At 42.5% G+C, this 22,110-nt stretch overlaps 1 protein-coding gene across 29 annotated transcripts in view; it reads left to right on the top strand.

Moving 5' to 3' along the window:
* MAGI1 (membrane associated guanylate kinase, WW and PDZ domain containing 1) overlaps window positions 1-22,110 on the top strand; it is a 481,666-nt gene that overhangs the window by 354,268 nt on the left and 105,288 nt on the right. For all 29 annotated transcript variants that reach the window (XM_073351013.1, XM_073351009.1, XM_073351027.1 and 26 more), the window contains one exon: window positions 11,054-11,173. In XM_073351013.1, coding sequence (XP_073207114.1) covers window positions 11,054-11,173 — 120 coding nt within the window. The remainder of the gene's footprint in view (window positions 1-11,053; window positions 11,174-22,110) is intronic.

Raw genomic sequence — 22,110 nt, 5'->3', positions numbered from 1 at the left:
TGTACAGACTCAGGCTCACGCTATGGCACTAAAAATAGTGGTGTAGACGGTCAGGCACTGGCTGGCGCTCAGGCTGTGAAGTCCGGGGAGATGGGTGGGTTTCAGAGCCCAAGCCGAAACATCGATGCTGCCGTTTTTAGCAGGGTAGCCCAAGCCCGAGTCTGTAGACCTGGGCACTGAGACTCGCTGCTGCGGATTGTTGTTTTTTGACTCTTGCTGTGCAGACATACACATAGGATTGGAAGGGACCTCCTGGGCCATTGAGTCCAGTCCCTTGGTATCACAGGCAACCCTGTCATATAATCCCATATAGTTATAAGGTGCCTAGAGTAAGGGGCAATATGCTGCCCCAAGAGTAGCTAGGAGGGTGATTCAGTCGCAGTCTCCTGTCCAGTTCCCCCTTAGGAAGTCCCTTAGGAAGTAAATAGCTCCAGGTCTATAAATGACTCAGAGTTGGCTCTCCACTCCCTTGACACTGCTATGCTGGCCAGTGCGCTTTTGGGGTTGGGGGGGGAGATGGATCATAGAATCATAGAATATCAGGGTTGGAAGGGACCTCAGGCTCCATGACTGCTTTCATTCCTTGCCCTTTCTAACTGTCCTTTTGCAATTGGTGGCAGGGATGTAGTAGCTCTGCAGACCCAGCATCCCTTACTGCAGTTCTACACAGGATACGAATAGCGGTTGCAGGGGTATAAAAGGGGAATGGCCACTTCTTGGTCTTTCGTGTTTAGGTTTGTATGGGGGGAGGTAAAAGCCCATATAATAAAATAATCAGCTTTATGTCTGTTTCTAGGAGTCAGTCCAGCCTTTTGCAGCCTATATCTGTGTGCACAGACAAGGACTGATATGACCAATGCATGGCAGTACATGTCAGAGGGGAGGACCTCAGAGTCTGACAGAACAAGGAGTAATGGTCTCAAGTTGCAGTGTGGGAGGTTTAGGTTTTATATTAGGAAAAACTTTTTCACTATGTGGGTGGTGAAGCACTGGAATGGGTAACCTAGGGATGTGGTGGAATCTCCTTCCTTAGAGGTTTTTAAGGCCAGGCTTGACAAAGCCCTGGCTGGGATGATTTAGTTGGGGATTGGTCCTGCTTTAAGCAGGGGGTTGGACTAGATGACCTCCTGAGGTCCCTTCCAACCCTGATATTCTATAATTCTATGATTCTATGACCTGAGAATTTTCAGTATTACAAATAACCAGATTCTGAAGCATATAGAGTGAATAATATTGTGGATGCTTAGCATGCTCATACATATATCTGTCTGCTGGATTTTTCCAAAATATATAGTTCTCACTTAAAAGAAAAAGAAAAAAATGCTGCACAGAAAAGATTTATTTCTGAAGAAAGTATTTCTTTGTTATAACTGTTGCATTGTCAAGAATGTTTAAGTTGTATGTATGAGAGAATACATGAAATATTCCCGCAGAGGTCTAAAGAATCGCCTTATTAATTCACATTTAGCTAATCCACTCGCCCCATAATTCATGCACACAAAAACTGCAATCTCTTCTTGCTTCCTAGCAAAGCCTTAATAACAAAGCACTGTAATGAGGTCCCATTACTAAGGCTTGATTGGTTATGAAAATATTCTCTAGTACATTAACTAGTGTATTATGGAGAATAACGTAAATAATGACAGCTAAACTCCACTTCCCAAGTGAATGAACAAAGTACATTTTGTGTTGCATTGTCCTTGCTTTTTCATCAACAGTGCCTGGTCATGCACCATTGAAATGAGCAGGTGCTATATTCTTGAGTTCAGTGGGCACAGGATTGGGCCCTTATTCACAAATTCATGAAATTCAGCCATTCCCCATGGGCGTCCTCATCATTAGTGTTAATTAACAAGATTCCCGCAAAGTATTTGAGATGGCTAGTATTTTACTCTCCATATTATCCAGCAGCCAACTCAGCCACAAAATGAACTCGGTAACAAAGGTTGCTAATAATGATCATTGGATGAAGGCAACATCCTACTGGAGTGTTTCTGCGTGAAGAGAGATGAGAATTACTTGTGTCATGAATCATAGTCTAATCTGTTTAGAGGAGAAAGTTTATGGAGGTTCTTGTGGCAGCATTTGTTGAGTCTACTGCAGTGTTGCCATGAACATTTGCACGTCACAAGTGAGACAACATTCAAGTGTTAAGGATGGAGGAGGGATGGTTCAGAGGTTAAAGGTCTACCTTGGAGACCTGGGTTCAGTTCCCTGCCTCTCTGTGTGACTTTGGGCAAGTTAGGATAGGTCTCGAGTAGAGTACAGATGCTGCATGCCCAGTAAGCACAGGTATAAATAGCAGCGTAGATGGTGAGGTGCAGCTGGGATGAGTAGAGTGCCCTACATGCCTGAATGCCGTGTGTCTATATCCTACACGGTTCTCTACACACCCAAGACTGGGAGTGGCTGAGTCATTATACAGAGTAAAACTATTTCCCCCGTTTATCTCCCCGCCACTGTTCCTCAGACGTTCTTGTTAACTTCTGGAAATGGCCCACCTTGATTATACTTCAAAAGGTTTTCTCTCCCCCCACCCCACTCTCCTGCTGGTAACAGCTCATCTTAAGTGATCACTCTCCTTACAATGTGTATGATAAACACCCATTTTTTCATGGTCTGTGTGTATATAAATCTCCTCACTGTATTTTCCACTTTATGCATCTGATGAAGTGAGCTGTAGCTCACGAAAGCTCATGCTCAAATAAATTGGTCAGTCTGTAAGGTGCCACAAGGCCTCCTTTTCTTTTGGCGGATACAGACTAACCCGGCTGCTGCTCTGAAACCTGCACACCCAAGGCCTCCTGCGGCTACACTGCCAATATTAGCTGTCCTGCTACCAGCTCCTTTCCTCTACAGCTACCCCCTTGACAGAGCCTTTTACTGTTGGGCAGAGCTACATGCTACAGCCTGCCTTTCACTGGGGTGTGTAGCTGCCCATACCCTGCACTCTGCCACAAGTGTAGATATGGCTTTAGTCTTCCTGTGCCTCAGTTTCCCATCTGTACAGTGGGAATAACAGCTCTTTCTTATCTCACAGAGGTGTAGGGAGGATAAATACATTAAAGATTGTGAGGCACTCGGATACGATGGTGATGGGGGACAAATAAATACCTAAAACAGATTAAAAGGGACAAAAATAATTTCTTACTTTGAGGGTTTGAACATTCTAAGCTGTTGCGTTTTTTCAGTTACGGTTGATGTCACCTTGGGGATGTGCAGCTTGGCTGGATAGTTGCTCAAAGATGGATTCAAAAGGTGGTACATTGGCCGTTGTAAAACACTTCGAGAGCCACTGATGAAAAGCACCGTACCAAAAGCTCTGTGGGTGGTGGTGGTTGTGATGGGTTTGGTCCCTTTGGGGTGTCACCGGATGTGCTGGGGTGCCACTGAGTCAACCTATTCTGCCAGCCTGGGTCCCCTTTACCCGGCCTTGCTGGGCTCGGGCTCACCAGCCTCTTCCAGCCATGCACACAGGCAGGGCCACGCCCAGCTGCACAGAGAGACAGAGATCCGCTCTAGAAAGATTCAGCCTTTGGGGGTCACCCCAACACTCGGGTGTCCACTCCTTTAAGGAGTACAAACCCAAAGGTTTTATGAAATTTGCCCCCTCCCTCAATGGGGAGGGAGATATGCACAACTTCTCTCTCTCCCCCCCCACCAGTTAGAAATTACATAAACGGGGTTATATTATAAACAAGCAATACATTTATTAACTACAGAAGATAAATGTTAAGTGAATATAAAAGATGGCAGACAGAACAAAGCAGATTACTGACCTAATAAAGCAAAATACACAAGCTAAGCTCAATATACTTAAGAAACATGTTACGAAATGTAAATTCTCACCCTAAATGTTATTTTAGGCAGGTTGCAAAGTTTCTGTGGTTCAGAGTTCCAGTTATATTGCTTTTCAGACTGGACCCCTGTCTCAGTCTGGAATCCCCCCCTTCAGGAGGTTTTAGCAATCTTTCTTTTAGGGCAGACAGGCCATGGAGAGGAGGAGTTCCTCCCCCACCCTTAAATAGGATTTACATAAGGTTTGTTTCTCAAACTTGACCCCCCTTTCCTTCCAGTGGAAAGTTACAAGAAGTCCCAGGTAATGTTTTGGTATCAGGTGATAAGATCACCTGACTTTATAGTATCACAGCGTCCATAAGTCAGTGGCAGTATGGAGTGTCCAAAGGAAGGCCAAACCTTTCGCAGCTCATTGTCCTCGCTGATGGGCCATCCGCCCTGTCTGGCTTTTCCAGTGTTGTACCTGAAGTGTTAGAAGTGGACGTCACCCAAAGTAGCATAGTTGAAATACAGATGCATAGTCAATATTCCTAACTTCAGATACAGAAATGATACATGCATACAAATTGCATAATCATATTCAGTAAATTATATCCTTTCCAATGATATCTTGCAAGACCCATCTTACGTAAAGTACATCTCAGTTATGGCATATTCATATCATAAGCATATTTCCGTAAAGAATATGTAGTGAAACATCACAGTGGTGGTATTATTACTTCTTTGGGAGGAAAGAAAAAGGAGTGATGTGATTGGATTCTGTCAAAAAGAAATTTACTGTAGTTTGTGAGAGGCTGATGATTGGCTTCATTCCTTTTCTTGTATATAACTAACAGTTGCTAAAATAAGGTGGGCTTTGCAAAAGCGCTCAGCATTGATCTAACTCTACTCGCATTAAAGCCAAAGAGTTTTGCTGTTGACTCCAATGAGAACAAGGTTAGGCCAGTGCTGAATGCTTCTGAAAATGCCAAGAGTGAGCTGGATTCTATTCCTGTTCTTGCGTCACTTTCAGAACTCTGAACTCATTTCTAAAATAAGCCCATATTCTTCCCTAACTCGCACCTCTGCTACTCCATTAAACATCTGACTTGTAACTTAACTGCATGTTTCATGCACCTCCGATTGGTTAGCATAATGGCTGATGATGCACAAAAAGGAAAGAGCTCAGCTTAACTTTCAAATCTCAGAATGAGTTTACTAAGCGGAGAGTTAGGAAAAAAAATCTGTTTATAAACTCTGTAAATTTGGTCTGTAACAAACATGTACCCTATAATGCCATTTTTACAGAGTAAATTGTCAGGGTACAACCATACACTGGTGAACAAAAGAATAAGGTGAATAGTGTGAATAAGATAAGACTGTCTGAGACTTAACTCCATGCGGACCTTCTTGAAGAAAATGCCAGGAGTGTCTACTTGGATAATACTTAAATTGGCCAAATTGAAAAGTACTGTGCCACAAAATTGCTAATAGAAGTGTTGCACTTAATTTTGTATTAATGTACTATTTATAGGTTAGGCTATTTCTAACTATATGCCATATATGAGCAATTCTTGTTCAAGCCTAGCCATGAATCGGGTGCCTTTTCTGGAGACAGAACAGGTTGTTTCTGTCTGTCTGTTTGCTTGTCTTGTTGCCATCAGCAGGCCTGCAGAGCTTGCCCTGCCCTTCGTTTATCTGGTGACTTAAATGACAGATGCAAAAGAGACAAAATAGACTTCCCAAATTATCTAATGACCTGAGAGAAGAGGGTGACCTTTAAACAACATTATTTTCCCCTGATTGTTGAAAATATTCCCAGGGGCCACCTCCTTCTCCAAATGCCAGAAAACCTTCTGGGATGCCTCCAGAACACACACTAGAATGATGACGCTGCTTCTAAGCAGACTCCGAAAGATATCTCATAAAACTCCAACCATAAAACTTAGCTTTTTTGTCTTTTCAATCTGATGCTACTGTTCATGCATCTTGCATCATAATTTTTGCTACAGACTGTTTGTTTGACAAGGTGCAAACATCCTTTGTATAACTATGGAGGAAAAATGTACAGCAACTGTGTTGTGAAACTTAATATCCAGTCTGAGTATGCAAGTCTCTAATTAGGTGTCAGCTCTGTGGTTTTAAATGAAGCCTGAGCGCAGCCTCTTCTTAGAAGGCAGTGAGTATAAAGATATTTTCCTGCAAATTATATAGTTTTAAGAAACACTGGTGTGTGTCCCTGTGCTCTGTTGGATTCTAAACAGCAACCAACAGGAGTAGGTGAGGAGATTACGAAAATTACAGCTGTCAATGGGAGGTGAGGGTGTTCAGCACCTTTGAAAATCAACCTCTAAATGATTTGCTGTTGACCGATTAGGTGCAATAATTGCATTACAATGCTAGAGAATTGTTTTCTTCTAACAAGATGGTAATTGAGGTGACTGACTATGGGCTCCTTGAAGTCTTATGCTTAGATTACAATAAGTAAGATTCTGATTAATTTAGCAGCAGGGTGTCAAAGGCTTTTAACAACTTAACATGAGGCTATGATAGAATGATAAGGAGATAAACAGCCTCTGAATCTCTTATTAACAATTTGGCCAGGCTATCCTTTAGGTCTATGTTGGATCATTGTCAGCACGGTTGTTTGATAGGCAATATAATGGCGATATCACTTTGTCTTTAAAGTGGACACTGTTCTATTACTGAATTCAGAACCATGGTAGGCAGATTCATGTTCTAGTATCCGTTTTCAGTACCCCTTCTTAGGAGAAGCTGATGGTGCAAATTGCAGTGCTGATGCAGTCTCTTTTTATGGCTGCAGGAGAAAAGGTACAAGTGGTTAGATTGTGAATGTAAGGTCACTAGCTACCTTCATACAACAGGGAGCACTTTTGCCAAACATCGTAAAAATTCATGAACCATAAAATGCACACGAGGAGTCCATAACCACCCAGCCTTTCCTTCGGTGCCTTCTTGTTGCAGCATTAGCAATTCTGAGCGAGTCTCACAGCAGGGCATAGCACAAATTAATTAGCTAAATTGCTATCTAATGGCAGTAACATTTGATGCTGCTAAATATTTCAGTGCAAATATGGCAGCCAGGTTAACATATTTAAATATGATTGGCTCCTGTTTTCAAGCTGAACATCTCTCTCCGGCCAGGGTAGCCGACAAAGCTTCGTGTGTTTAATTAGTTCTGCCATTAGCCATGTTCTAATTTGCCATTAGTGCTGCTCTGCTCTGATGAAGTGGACCATGATCCTCCGAGTCTTTTCTCAGCAAAGACCATCGTACTCTAAAGATGATGAAATGGAATTTAAAGAAAGGTCCTGTGCTGTGCACATAATTAAATCCCATTAATAACAAAGGACCTAATTACTATTTCAGATTCATCAGCAGAACATTACGGTGACAGGTTCCTGACTGGGAAGGTGTTGGGGGTGATCTCTAACATACATGCTACAAATTAGTCATGCATTTGTGTGTAGGCCATATCCGATCTCGGAATGGAAGACACTGGTTATTTTTAGCGTGCCCTTCCTGAGATAGGGAATAGAATTTGCTTGGCTTTTTTTTTTTTCTTTTTTTCCTGTTGAGAAGAAACCCTTCTGGCTTTGTTGTAAGTGTGGTTTGTAATCATTGTACACATCCCAGATGGTTCATGAAAACTCTTTGAAATGCCATCTGCCAGGCGTGTGTCCAGCCGGCAAGCCTATCATTCTGCTACAAGAAAGGAGGAGGCGGGGTTTCCCTTCCCTCTTTCTTCCTGAATCACAGTCAGTAACACTTGCTCAGATTCAAGGCAGGATGGATAGCAGCACAAGCATCTGAGAACAATCTTTGTGCTAGACAATAACATGGAAAGTTGTTGGTTGTTTTTTTTTAAACCTTCCCCCAGATAGGACACCCTAACGTGTTGTTTTATTTCCTTACGTTCGTTATTGGAGACTGATGCGAGGTGACAAATGTTATCTAGCTGATGTAATGTTTTCCTTTTTACGCTACGGCTCAGCATTTCTAATGCATTCAGGGTGAGTCACAGACAGTCCTGCTGATAACAAGCCCACCTGCGATTTTTTTTTTTTTTGACTTGAACATTTTCAGGAAATTAAGAACACTGAAATGAAACACACAGATCCATCCAAATGGCTCAGAGGAATTATGGCAAAGATATAATTGTCATGTGAAAAAGCCAGCCAGTACAGTAAACCACTAGCTGCAGTTTTGCCATTATAAAAAACAGAAGAAGGGAAAGAAAATGGTTAATAAATAGTCTCTGCAGGAAGGTAGGAATAAAGAAATTATGGGAAGGTTTGAAATGAATCCTGAAGTTCCCTGATCTTCATTTTATTAAATAATTTATTCCCCTTCTTATCTGTCTGTTTGTGTTTAATATGTAAGTTACACGATAAATCATGTCCTATGCGTTGTATTCATGAGTGTGCAATGGCCCCGGGTGACATTTGACGTTTACACTGGATGAGGAAAGACATAGGGTCTAATTCTCAGTTACATTTTAGCCCCTTTACACTGCTCCAGCAAAGTAAAGTAAAAGGTGACGGAAACAGGTCATTAGAAATACCCAGTGTGTAAGTTGGTTTCCAGTTTAGGTCTGTGCCATCCGTCTCCCCTACTGTCTGTCATAGCCCCTACTTCAGGTGTGCCGGGGGGGGAAGTAGGGTATGGCTGGCGCATGCTATGTTCTGGCTATTCTTAGCTGGCGGATGGTCTGTAAGGAGGGGGTCGTTGCAGCTAGAGCATCAGCAAGAGTGGCCCAGACAGCCCAAGAATACAAGGAGTGCAAAGGTGATGTAAAGTCAACATTGCTTCCCATCCTCTTTCCACCGTGCTTTCTCAGGAGTGACCTCTTGAACCATATTTCAAATGAATTTCTAAACCAACTTTCCCCCTTCCCTGGCACTCGAGAAAACACCTGCCAAGCTGTCGGTGGGACAGGAACATTATGCCCGAACAGCTTCTCTGGGCTTCAGTCTCCCCTGTAAATTCCCAAGATCCCCCACCTCTTTCCATATTCAGTCATGAAATTCAGGCTTTTCATGGAGGGCTGAGGCAGATGCCTGGGCTGGGGAGATTCTGCCTGTGGGAAGGAAGAGTGCTCCAATAATGAGCAGTCATGCTTGGTGCTACGGCTTTCTGCTGCTTTCAGGTTCTTCCTGAACCAGCAGATTGATTGTGGCCAAAAATGTCCACACCCCTCCAAGCATCTTACACTACACTTCCTTCTGAGGTGGAATGTGTTTTAATATCTGTGAATGTGTCGTCATATTTATTGTTAGACTGACAGAATGTGCGCATCCTGTGGCCTCAGGAGTCACTTAAAGAAAATAGGTTTCAGAGTAACAGCCGTGTTAGTCTGTATTTGCAAAAAGAAAAGGAGTACTTGTGGCACCTTAGAGACTAACCAATTTATTGAACATAAAACCAATCAGTATCAATTAAATGAACTGTGCCCTGTGATCTAAAACACAATGGAATATGCCACCACAATGAAAAGTTGTGAAAAGACTCATCTTACACCACACTCGCTGAACTTAAGCTGATGGGGAGAACAGAACAGATGATGCATCAGTGAGGAAGCCCTGTTTCCAGTCTTCTCATATTCATACCAAAGGGCTATGTTCCAGTTGCTCTGTCTCTGGGATGGTGCATTGAGAAACAGGCAGCCTCAGAAATAGTAGCCAGACCCCAAATCATACAGATTTTTATTGTAGATTGAAGTCAATACCTTGAATTGCATCCAGAAGCAAATTGGGAGCTGGAGTAGTCTCCGGGGGATCAGTAGGTGACAATTGTGAAGTCATGGGCCACCGCGTTCTACACTAGGTGAAGCTTCTGAGATACCGGTCACAGATAGGGTCTTCAAGGAGTTACTACAGTAATCTAATCTGGAGGTCACATCAACATGAATGTGGGGAGATCCAGTTCAGCGAGGAAGGGTTATATTATTCTATATCTAATATAAGTGATAAGGGCTTATCTGGCTAGCACCATTATCTGGAACTCCAGGAGCAGCCAGGAATCCTAGAGAACCACAAGGTTATGAGGTAGAAAAACAGGAAAATTTGTCTCCATTTTCCATTGAATTATTTCCGGGTTCGGGGTGTGTGTGTGTGTGTGGTTTTTGCCAACTCCAACTATGAGCCTCAATGGCAAATTATGGATATGCCCCTTGACAGAGAAAGCAATACCGCTCCCTGTCAACTACCATCACTGCCATTTTGTGTGAACTGAACTTTAGCCAACTCATTCAGTCATGGACAGGCACACAAATGGTTGGGTGCTGTATTCCTGTTTCTGATTCAATATATTCATGCTTATGTTATACATAGCCTTTGTGATGCAGAGATGGTGCAGAAGGGGCAAGGAGCTGTTTACCCAGAGAACCTTAACACACACATGTATTTTCAAACATTTTTTGAATGTTTAAACTTGTAATCTTTCCGTTACTAGAACAAATTGTGGATTCAATTTAAAAAAATCATTCTAGTTTTTAGAGATGATACAAGTTTGAGATAATTCTCTGTACTTAAAATAAGGGATACTCAGTAATATTTCTTGAACTGCAGTGAAGTTTTTAGGTGAACCTACTGTACCAGAAGTATGTGTGTGTCTGTGTGTGTGAGAGAGAGAGAGATTGAGATTTAACATATTTGTGTAACAGCTGTGCCCCACAACACTTTCTAGTGCTAAGTAAAAAGTAATAGCAAAAGTAGGGAGAAATTAACAGGTACGTGCAAGGGAGAAAAGATATTTTGAGCTGAGATGTGAAAGGAGAGAGTTTTGATGCATTGGAGACATATAAATAGAAGCTGCAAAGAAGCCTCCTTATCTAGAAACATACTTTATGTAGCATAAGGAATTTTCTTGCTGGCAACTCAAAGGACAGTCAGTAAAATAAGGTGTTAAACTAGCAGCAGGCACAGTTGTTGGTATGCTCCCAACACCAAATTCTGGCAGATGTCTTTTCTGCATACACCACAAGAGATCATTTGGCATAGCCCAGCGAATACAGGAGGGTAAAACAATTGGTTATACATGTCTGCAAAGGACAGAATTACTGCACCTATTCAGTATTTATGTTGGGCTGTAAATTCTAGAATTCGCGCTCACTGACTCTCAAGGTTTCTTTCCACATAGCTCACATGGGAGAATTAATTTCCTGATACTGTTATTTCCCTGGAAGATGTTTGAATGTCCCATTTAATTCCTGATAATATTGATGTTGCACTAACTTGTAGTTTTCTCCATTTAGGCACAACCCGTCCTCCGCGAGAAGGAGAAGTGCCTGGTGTGGACTATAACTTTCTGACTGTGCAGGAGTTTCTGGACCTTGAGCAGCGTGGAACTCTTCTTGAAGTAGGAACATATGAAGGTATGGCATAGTGGGGAACTGGTTCAGTAACATAAGATGAAGGAGACACTTACATAGTTGCTATAAAGATGTTTAGGCCGGTGACTTTATCAGCTTTTTAGGCTTTGTCTTCACTAAGGAAAAGATAGTCTGTTCTTAACTCTAGTTAGCTAACTCAAGATAAAATCCCAGTGAAGACAAGGCAGTACACAGTTTTCACACAAATTAGCAAGTCAAGTTAGGCTATGGGGGAAGCCTAATTTTTAACTTGACCTGGTAAATTGTGTGAAAACTACACACTGTGCTAGGATTTTGTCTCCAGTTGGTTAACTTGCGTTCACACACCTTTTATCCTAGCGAAGACACAGTCCATTTTCTTTGCATTAGTGACCAACCCTCATACACTTACTTTGAAATATAGAGAATTCCTACGTCACTGTGGTATTAAGTTTTTCTTCCAGCTGGTAGTCCAGTTACCTACCATACAAAATTACATTGGTAGCCATCCTCTTGTAGCGTTTGAAGTGCTTGCCGAGCCACCCAATAGCATTTTCATCACGAAGGCCACCATGAAATCTAGTCGCTTGACACTGGTCAACAACATGCACCATTGATTGACGAAGGCCACAGTGACAAAGTGGGTCGTTGTGCAGACCCCGTGTGTAGAGGTTGGCTGCACATATTCCTTGGCCAGTTTGGAATCTGTTCAGCAGGGCAAATCCTGGCAATCGAGCTGTCAGATCAGTGACAAGGAAACCAGTCCAGATGTTTTTATCTGACCACTCAGCACGCCATAGGGTTGCTGCTGACTGATTCCAATCTGGCAGTTGAGACCACAATGGATGCCTTGACATAGGCTGTGCTCTGGGGTGACAGAAAATGTCTGTGAATAGTCGGGGACCTGAACTGGCACATAGCTTTTCCATCAGTCTGGCAGCACGCTCTTTGCAATGAATGTGGCGGGGCCGAGGGGAAACTATGTTGCTCAGAACTGGTAGCCATGGGATAGGAGTGGGGCGCAGGGTGCCTGTGATGATATTCCTAGTTGAGTTCAGTTTGATGTCAGCCAATTTAGCGTCAGGCAAATGACACCACACACGGGCACAGGATTTCTCTGAGGAATAGCACAGTGCCAGAGCCAGAGTACGAAGTGTCTGTGCCTACACCCCATGTTGAGCTGGCTCATTTGCTGATTAGATTATTTCTGGTCCTGACTTTGGCAACAGTCTTTTCTAGATAGTTGTGGAAAGTCAAAAAGAGGTCCATTGTGACCCCAAGGTAGACCGGTTTTGCCTCGTGTTTGTCATTTTCCATTGAGGAAGACACTTGCACTTTGGAGTTGGAAGACGCTTAAAACTGTCTTAGTCACACTTGGTTGGAGGTGCAGACTGCTACAGTAGGCTGCCATCTTGGCCGGGTCGGTGTTCAAGATGTTCTCCAATTTGGTGAAAGAGCACAACGGGGCACTGCAGCAGACATCATCCGCATAGGTTCATGACTGAGTCAGTTACAGGTCATTTGTGTACAGATTGAACAGGGTGAGCAGAAGCATGGAGCTTTGGAGTAAGCCGCTTGATTGAACAAATGCATCGAGAAGACAATTTCCCATATATACCTGAACATGCCTATCACAAAGTAGAAGTTCACAGGTAGACATTCAAACCATGCTAAGGGAGTTCTTGACAATTTTACCAGAAGACCAGTGTGCCATATTGTATCGTAGGCTGCTGTCAGGTCCAAGAAAACAGCTCCTGTCTTCAAGTTTTGTTGCAGCCTGTTTTCTATATATGTAACAAGGGCTAGGACTTGATCTCATGTGCTTTGACTATTCTGGAAGCCAGCTTGGTCAACACTGAGAGCTGTCTCCACCTCTGGAGATATATACTGCAGGATAAGCTGCTCCAGACTTTGAAGAAGATAGATAGCAGAGAGATTGGTTGGTAGCTTGCAACATTGTGTGGGACCTTTCCACGTTTTAGAAGGGTGATCACTTTTGACATCCTCCAGATCCTTGGCAGGTTACCCTCATTAATAACCCGTATCAGGAATTTGGATAGCCATTGACAGGCATTGGTTCCAAGGTGTTTCAGGAACTCTGGTGAAATATTGTTGTATCCTGTCACCATTCCGGGTTTGATGTTGCGAAGTGCAGTGTCTGGTTCAGTGCTTGTGAATGTTCCTATACCCTGATGAAGTGGATTACATCATCTAAATTGCCGCCATTCATCGTGACTCTGCCATTTTACGAGCTTATTCAGGGGAACTTTTGCAGTCTGAAGCAAGTGGCTAACCACTTGGTTTGGGGTGACAGGAGGACAGGGCAGCACTGGTGGGGGTTGTGCTGTGCCAAGTCAACACAGAAGGTTCCAGGATTTCTGGCGGGAATGGGTGAAATTCATATTCCCTGTTGTTTCCTCCCATCTTGCTTGTCTCGTAGCAGCTAAGGACTCTATTAAGTGGTCAGCAATATCTGGCTCTCCAGACTGTTCATACCACTTCAATAGTTTGGAACATTTAGTATCTAAACAAGGAATCTAGACAGGGCTATAGCCTCACAGAATGGACACACACAGCCTTGAAGATGGCTCCACAGAAAAGGTTGTAGGCTTTGTTGATTAGGATGGAATGCCAGGGGATGGTAACAATACTTCATTCTAGAGTTTCACTGAACTTCTCCCAGTTAGGTTTCCTGAAAGTTCGTCTTTTCTTTAAGCTTCTAACAATGGGCAGCCAAAGGCTGACATGGACACATGATGGTCTATGTTGACTCTCTGGAAAGTTGTGCAGGAGCACCCACAATGCTGGTTGGGGTGACTGTCTAGTAATGTCACCCAGCATAGGTCAGGTGAGTAATCACATGACCATCTAGCCGAGTGAAATGTACCCTGTTGTTCTGGGTCATGGATGAAAATAAGGTCATTGTTTAATGCCCACTCCACCAGTCATTTGCCGTCTGGTTCTGAGTAACCCCAGTATAGTGTATAGTATAGTGGCTGTTGAAATCGCCCACATTGGTAGCCAGGAGAACACGCTGAAAATGAAACCATATGAGAAAATGAAATACTAATGGAAGATGACCAGAAAAGTTTACACACCACTGCCTCATTTTCCTAATGTCCTCTAGCCTCGTTCCTCCTTTTCGTTCATTTCTCTTCCTCCTGCTGTCTCCCTTTTTCTCTTTTCCTCACACTTGTGCATCCTTCATCATCCAGCCCCTGTTTGTTTCACTCTCTGCCCCTGTCCATTTAAAGACTTGTTCCTTTTCAGGGTGGTTTTCTGGAATTGATTTTATTTTCCTTCCCCAAGGAGACGTCACCCTCTCTCCAGGTCCTTTGACTAGACAAAAAAGCTGCTAAAGAGTGATTTGAGGTGCTCCCAATCCCCTGGAGTTTGAGAGTATTATTTCCAGAGTATTGGTCCACCCAGAGTTCTGTCCCACTCTTATATGTGCTGTCATAAAGCCACCGATGCACCTTACCAAACCCTTGTTTGTCAGTTTCCTTCCCCTCTCATCTCCATTTATGTGTGGCTCTCCCATCAAGTTCTCCATCAGGAACATACCTGATTATGCTCCTGAGGGTGATTTTCTACAATGGGACATAGTAGGGGAAGTTGTGTGGTTCCCCTGATCCTGTACTGACTTTCACTCCCAGAGTCCTGGGACTTAACTTTTACGAGACAATAGCAGTGAGAGGGAAAGCCTTCCAGATTCTCCTTGTGTATGTGCTGTCTACAATATAAGCATGATTCAATCCTAGAGAAATTCACAAATAAAAAGTGAGAGCCATTGTTTTGGCATGATGACCTAAGAACTGTGTGTAAATAACTTCCGTTTTCCGGCCATAAGTTAGTGTTCTAAACACTGGGCCTGATCCTCATGTACGCTGCCGTGCCTTTGCACCACTCTGACCACATAACAGGGCCTTGAAGGGGGCACGAGTTATATTTATACTTTCTGTAGTGCCCCTTTACACTTACAGAGCCGTGCAAAGGGGCCTTGGGATAAATGAGATGCATGCCATTATTTATAGAGCAGTGCTTCATCACCTTACAACACTGATGAAGGTGATGCGTCATCAAAGAAACTAAAGCAAGAAAAACAAGGAGATAAAACCACGCTCAAGCTACATTGCCATCTGCTGGGCGGATCAACACTACCAAATGGATCCTGATATAAGTAGAGAAGTGGGTGAAGACATGCTTATTTTGCAGCCCTTAAGGAACTAATACAAAATATGTGCAAAAGAAATCCAAAGTACAGCTAATTATCTGCTTAAAGATGGCCCGCAATGTGGGGTTTTTTGCATCTTTTTTGCTTCTTTATGATGTATAATAAAGTCCTGAATTTTTTTAAAACCCAATCTTTTTATACTCCTTTGTAGCGTCAACTTTAAACATTGCACTTGAATCCTCACCTACAGCTGCACCGGGCGGAATGATTGCAGTGTCAAATCTTTATGGGTTTAGCATTGCATGACGTTACTAATTTTATAGTTTGGCTTCGCTCTTCCGCTGCTATAAGTTGATTAGCATCACTGCTAATGTTCCAATAGCAAAACTACCCTGAAATGAGCGTTTTTTTTCTTTTCCTGTGTCTATCTATAACACTCAATTAGTTTTCCTTGTCATGATGCTCAAAATAGATCAGCTGAACTGCATCCCTATCACATCCCAGTCCTCTTTTGACCTTTCCCCTTTGAAAGGGAAAATGAGTATCTGTCTCTAAGCTGGCTCTTGGGACGGTCTGGAAATTAGTTTTCAGTTCATGGTGTGTTCAGCTGGGGCAGCTTAAATAAGGCCATTTCACAGTACACATGTTTATGAAACTGATTAAACATAATTATTTATATTTCAGATTTTTTTCCAGTTCGAAAGAATATTGCTCTTGATTTAATCATTTTCTGATGATACAGGGAAATTTAATATTGGTGGGTATAGTAGAGGCAAGTGAAATTTTGGCTTCTCATTTTCAGGAGTTTGAACAGCCTCATCTCCCATTGGTGTCAACTGGATTTTCTGGTGCTTGGCACACGTGGAAATCCATTGTACTCTCCAAAGGAAAATCCATGAGAATAAAGAAATAATTATGATAGTAGAGATGTATATGTGTGGATCTTGATACATACAATTTCATTGTAACATGCATTGTAACATGTAACATGCAGTCCAGGGAATGACTTTTCCAGCTTTGGGAGATTTGTTTAAGGGGTGGTGGTGGTGGTTGTTGTTAAACATACCTTACATTAGGTTTGACCGGTGTTGATCTTGATTATGATCCAGTCAGTGATGTAATTAAAAGTCAACATTGTGATTGTAACAGAGTCTGTTAAAAGAAATAGAGAAGACAAAGTTAAACCCTTCTGATACCTGGGTTATTCGTCCAGCTTTTCATTCTAAGCCAACTTTATTCTTTCTTTACTCCTCTTTACCTGCCCCAGTCCCGATTTGTATATATTATCAGTGTGGAGGTTAGAATTCTCCTGAAACTGCCACTAATGTTGTACTGTAAACAGGGTTCATAGAACTCAACTGCAATAATTTCTGCTACTCCCGATGTAGCCATTTGGCTCAATCAACTTCAGATGAAATTGTACTTGCTGCTCTACACAAGCCATACGAAAGAAGAAGGTAGAACTCAACAAAGTGAGAGTCTCACGTATGTCTACTGGAGACCAACATAGCTATCACCTTGATGCTCTTCGTTGTCTTACAATAATAAGAATGCATTGCTCTAGATAGTTTTCAGACAGGAAAAAGAGACTGAGCTCCTGCCCTGGGAAGTTTATAATCTAATTAGACAACCTAAACATAATGGAAGGGGGAATGGTATGCAATGAAGAACTGTGTGATTGACGTTCAATTAGCATGTTACTTCCGTGAGTTTGTTGGGTTTGATTAGAATCATAGAATATCAGGGTTGGAAGGGACCTCAGGATGTCATCTAGTCCAACCCCCTACTAACACTCCACTCCAGGCAGGGTTTACAGGACTTTTTGAAGAAACACACAAAGGTAGAAACATTCTAAATTAGTAAAAATGCTGTGTCTACTTGTGTTATGCATTTCCAGGTTATGTTTTGGTAGTTTCTCTGGTAGTTGAATCAAAGTACAGTCTAGGAAATATAGAGAGTGTTTTGACATTAGAAAGTGAGTTTGCCTTTTGAGGGTTTATCAAGGCACATACTGATGTGTTTATTGCTGGATACCGCTGCAAATCCCAATTTTACTTTTACATGCACATTATGCCTCCGCCCTGCTATATCTCAAGGGTCTTTATTTCAGAAATTGATGAGAAACCACTGCCACCCTCACTCCCCTTTGCTAAGTAGCACTTGGAAAGTAGACAGTGAGGGCAAGGCCAAAAGAAGCAGTGAAACCCTGTGAAAATTGACATTTTAAAAGCTCTCTTGCACTTAGCTTATTGAGGGAAAGGGTGGCGGGAAAGCAGGATTATAAAACAGTCCATGGGAGTGATCAGAGGAAGGGGAACACACAGGATATTGACTCCATCGTGGATACTGTGGATTCTGCTTTAAAAAGAGAAAAGAATTGAAATTGGAGCCACAAAAGGCTGGGAGATTGGATTGGGAAACATTGTATCAGGTGCTCCAAAACTTTGATTGAAAACTGTTGCTGATTGAATTTCCTAGAGTGCAGGGCAATGGATGCAACCTGTTATGAGAGTGTTCTGTTGGTATATATGTAAATAGTCAATAGATAATTGTCAGTAGATAGCACTCAAGAATATGTAGCCTAGCTCCTGAGTTAGGACCAATATAGCTTGTGGTTGTGTCCTGCAAATAGTTTCCTCTTTGAAGGCAGAGTGGGTATGGCAGTTACTTCCAAATGGCTCGGGGAAGTGGGGGGATGGTAAGTAAAACATCCAATACCATCAGACGCGCTTTAAAATGGTGAGAGTTGGTGGCACTGCTTTGATACTGGGAGATTCTATGGCGTGTGCCATAGGTGGAATGGTGGTCAAACGTAATGCCATCACCCCATGGGGATACGTTTAGCATGGCCCACCCCTCAGAAAGGAAAAGTCCATTTAGAGCATGCCTTATCTGAGCCCCTGTGGCAAATAGAACACAGTGATGATTGCAGTCGCAGGCTTTTGACTGATCCTGCCCTGCCCTGCATTCAGTTTGTAGAGTTCCTACTAATGCCATGGAAGTAATGCTATGGGTTACTCATTGCTTTTGCATATGAGTTGCAGCAGGAAGAGATCATGGCTCTCCCAGGTGCCATGAGTATCATGTGGGAATCTTGTTCAGTGGTTAGAACAGGATATTGAGTCACTGCTTATTCCCCTGGCTTGTTATGTGGATTTGAGTAAGTCAGATAACTGCTCTGTGCCTCGGTTTACTGATCTGGAGAAGAGAATAGTAACACCTATCGTAATCACCATTACAAACTCAACCGATACCGCAATGTGTCTACAGTTATTTTCTGTGACAAATACAGAGGTAAATCTCTGGTATCTCAGATTATAATGATTATCATCATTCCTTTGACCAAAGGCAGACTTCGGGTCCGCACCCCATTTGAAGTAGGTGCTGTACAAACACACAGGGTGATGAAATACGGTTGCTGTGATTTTTGAGTACTGTTTGCAAATGTCGAATGGTGACTGCTGAGTGTCATTCTGGTGTTATGAAGCTTCATTAATGAGTGCTTGTAAAGCACTTAGTGATCCTCAGATGAAAAAGTGCTGTAATGTGTAATATGTGAAGGGTTGTTAAATTATAGAGCATTATTGTCAAGGCATCATCTTTCATTCTTGGGACAGGCTTTGTGTGAGTGCCAAGAAAAGTAATAAGTAATCTGCATTAGTTTCATCACTTAAAAAGTAATGGGTGACTTATTAGCATCTATAATATCAAACTGGCTACTGTAGACAGGGACCCTGATTACAAGTACTTAATGATCGTAATCAGCTACCTTAACGGTCCAGCTCGAATAGCAGCAAAAGTCCCAGGATGCGTTCAGAAACCAGCACTTGAATTCCAAGAAACTTCCTTTTTGCCGAATATTTCTGATGTGTTTGTTCTGCTCATATTTCTGTCCACTGGCCCTCCTCCTCCATCCGTTTCTATAGAACGGCTGCTTTTCATTGTTCTAGTTTCTTTGTTGATTTGCATTCTATGGGTCTTGCCAACTTTGTACAGCCCTGAGTGAGTGCTGTGGCTATGGTATGAAAACATGAAGAGAAAGATCAGAAGACTGGGGGGTGGCAGATGCTGTAGATGCACACGTAGCGGAACAAACACGTTCCGCTTAATAAGATAAGATCCGCTTATTAACGTCTCTGTACTACAGATTGACTCAATAAATCATAATGATTCCTTTAGAGCCACTACAGTGTATCATGTCAAAGATCCACTTATTAATATCTATATATTGTGGAAAGATTTCCCCCCCCCCCCCGCCCCGACTTCATGGTTTTCTTTTCTTTTCTCTGGTAAAAAGGGTGTGTGAGAGAGACAGTGTTAGTCAGTTGCATTCTAAAATGGACATCAATTCCTATTTTTCTCAAAATATAGGTAGACAATTGGTGTGAAATTTCATAGAAGGGTAATTTTCATGCCCTTTAAATTTTCTATGGATTTTTTGACTGATTCATACATTTTTAATAGGACGACTTTGGCTCTGGCCAAACTTTTTCCTCAGTAGCACTCCTCTTCATTGTGGACAGATATCTCTTAAAATCATTGCCTGTCGACACAAAATTTGGTAGAGAAGTTGATCCTGAGGACTTCTAGCACAAAGGATGGGGTGGGGAGTGTCTTTTTTTGAGGGGTGCACTTGAATGTAAGATTTAGGGTTATTTTTGGCTGTTATGGACACAGTATGTGCTATGCACACAAGCCTGATCAATGGAGGTTGGACACATACAGGAGCAATTGATGATAGGAACTGGACACACACAAGCCTTGTTGACGGGCGCTGAGCACACATGAAATATTTTCAGTTGTGAGCTATGCTTTCTGTCACATTTTATCCTGCAGCAAGGAAGGGCTCACATGCGGCTACTAACAGATGAAATATTTTCTGCTGCAGCTGTACTTCTGTGTTTCAGAGGTCTGGCCCCTACCTCCACCTCATCCAACTCCCACCTTAAACTGAAGCATTCAAAAAAACCTGTATGAAATAATACACAAAAATCTTTGTTATGAAGCCGTTAGGGTCGTTATGCACACAACATACCTGAACTTAGCCCCAGCGGCAAGGCAGTGAAAGGGTAAGCCACCTAACAATGCGTACCTGCTACACTTCCATCCACGAGCATGCTCCTTACCTCTTTCCACTGCAATTACCACATACTACAGCCCATGTACTCTGTAACCTGCACTCTGGCCTCCTAGGACACCAGCCTTCTATCCCCCTCGGCGCCGCCTTGCACTCACAATCCTCCTCCAAACTACCCTCATCCAACATAACCACGTAGAGCACCAAACATGCACGACAATGTTGGGGAAATGCTCATTTCATACAGGGGTATGTGCGAAAAGGCTCAGCAGTAAGGCTGAGCTGAATAGTCTGTGGTGTATGGTCACTGTAATGCTAAGGGAAGTTTGTGGTGGGAGTAGTAGAACATATGCACGGTTAATTGTCTTTACTTTTCTGTTCCTTGCTTTTTGTGGGTTCACGTTAGATTTAGCATATGGTGTGTAAGGCAATCTTAACTACTTCACAGCCCTTTTGGGTGTGTATTTATATATTCCTATATGTATGCACCTGTGTTTGTATATACATACCAGACTCTGTGTGCACAACAGATACCCCAGTGTTATGTTAACATTAATGGTTCCTGCCTGACTGCAGGAAAGAGTCTTGAGTTCACAGAGTCAACCAGAGCCTGTGGTACCAAGATATCCCTGCTAGCCTGTTAAGATCAAATTCCACACACACCCCCCCTTCCCCACCCCCCACAAACTGTGTTGCAATGCTAAAGCATAACTGGGGAAGTGGAGGATATCGTAGTTGCCTTAGCTCGGTGAATATCTTTGTTTAATTTATTATAAGATAGACTGTTGTGTGCATTCAATCTGTTTGCATGCAGCTGTATATAGATTGAACAATAGCTGTGTGGTTGGGGTGATAGCCAATGATTTTCTGTTAGCTGCTGGTCACCGTAATGGTGGTGATTTTGATACATCCACTTGAGAGAAAACAATTTTGAAGTTATTTGTTATGTCTAGGGTTTTCATGGGGCCTAGGGGAGTTCAGTGTCCATATCCCCGTATTCTTTAAGCCCAAATGAAAATCTCAGCCTATTTGGCCAATGAGATCATAAGGCAAGATTCTTGGTTGTTACCCAAGAATTTAAACCGTAAATTAAAATATGCCTATTGTAACATTTTGGCTAATTCCCAACAAAAACATCCAGACTGAGTGTCAGCTAGCCCCTTTTGAACCACCTCAAGAGAATCAGAAATATAAAGGAGACTTGATTTACATATGTTGTAATTTAATTTCTCAGTGCTCTCTTTTATTGCCGACTGCAAAACTATGCTGTGCTTTGCCTCCCCTTCCAGATGCTAGATCCCTGGCCTCCTCTTGGTTGCCTGGATACTCTGAGTTTCCTCGAGGCAATTGCTAATCAATGTGGGTTGCAGTTAGGTGATTCCGGCAGCCAGCAGCCAGATCTGACATCTAAATGTAGAAACTGGTAGCCAAATTCAGTCTGGGAAGTAAACAGCTAAAACACTGTAACCCTGTCTCCACTTCCAGGAATCAATTAGTCTTGTGCTAATCAGACACCAGCACTCTGATTGGATTAGATGAACAGAGGCACTTTTAGTAAAATTAAAGTTCAATCATTTTGGCTCGTCTGGAGAGCAGACAAAAGAGGCACGGCTCAAAAAACAATTACATTAATAATTACATTTTGATTCTGCATGTCAAGACCTTGCTTAATTTTCGTATTTATCTACATTTCTTCCCCAGAATGCCATT

The sequence above is a fragment of the Lepidochelys kempii genome, chromosome 7 (genome assembly GCF_965140265.1).
Source record: "Lepidochelys kempii isolate rLepKem1 chromosome 7, rLepKem1.hap2, whole genome shotgun sequence".
NCBI classification, from domain to species: domain Eukaryota; kingdom Metazoa; phylum Chordata; order Testudines; family Cheloniidae; genus Lepidochelys; species Lepidochelys kempii.
The sequence above is the reverse complement of the archived record's forward strand: the minus strand, read 5'-3'. Positions and strand labels throughout refer to the sequence as shown.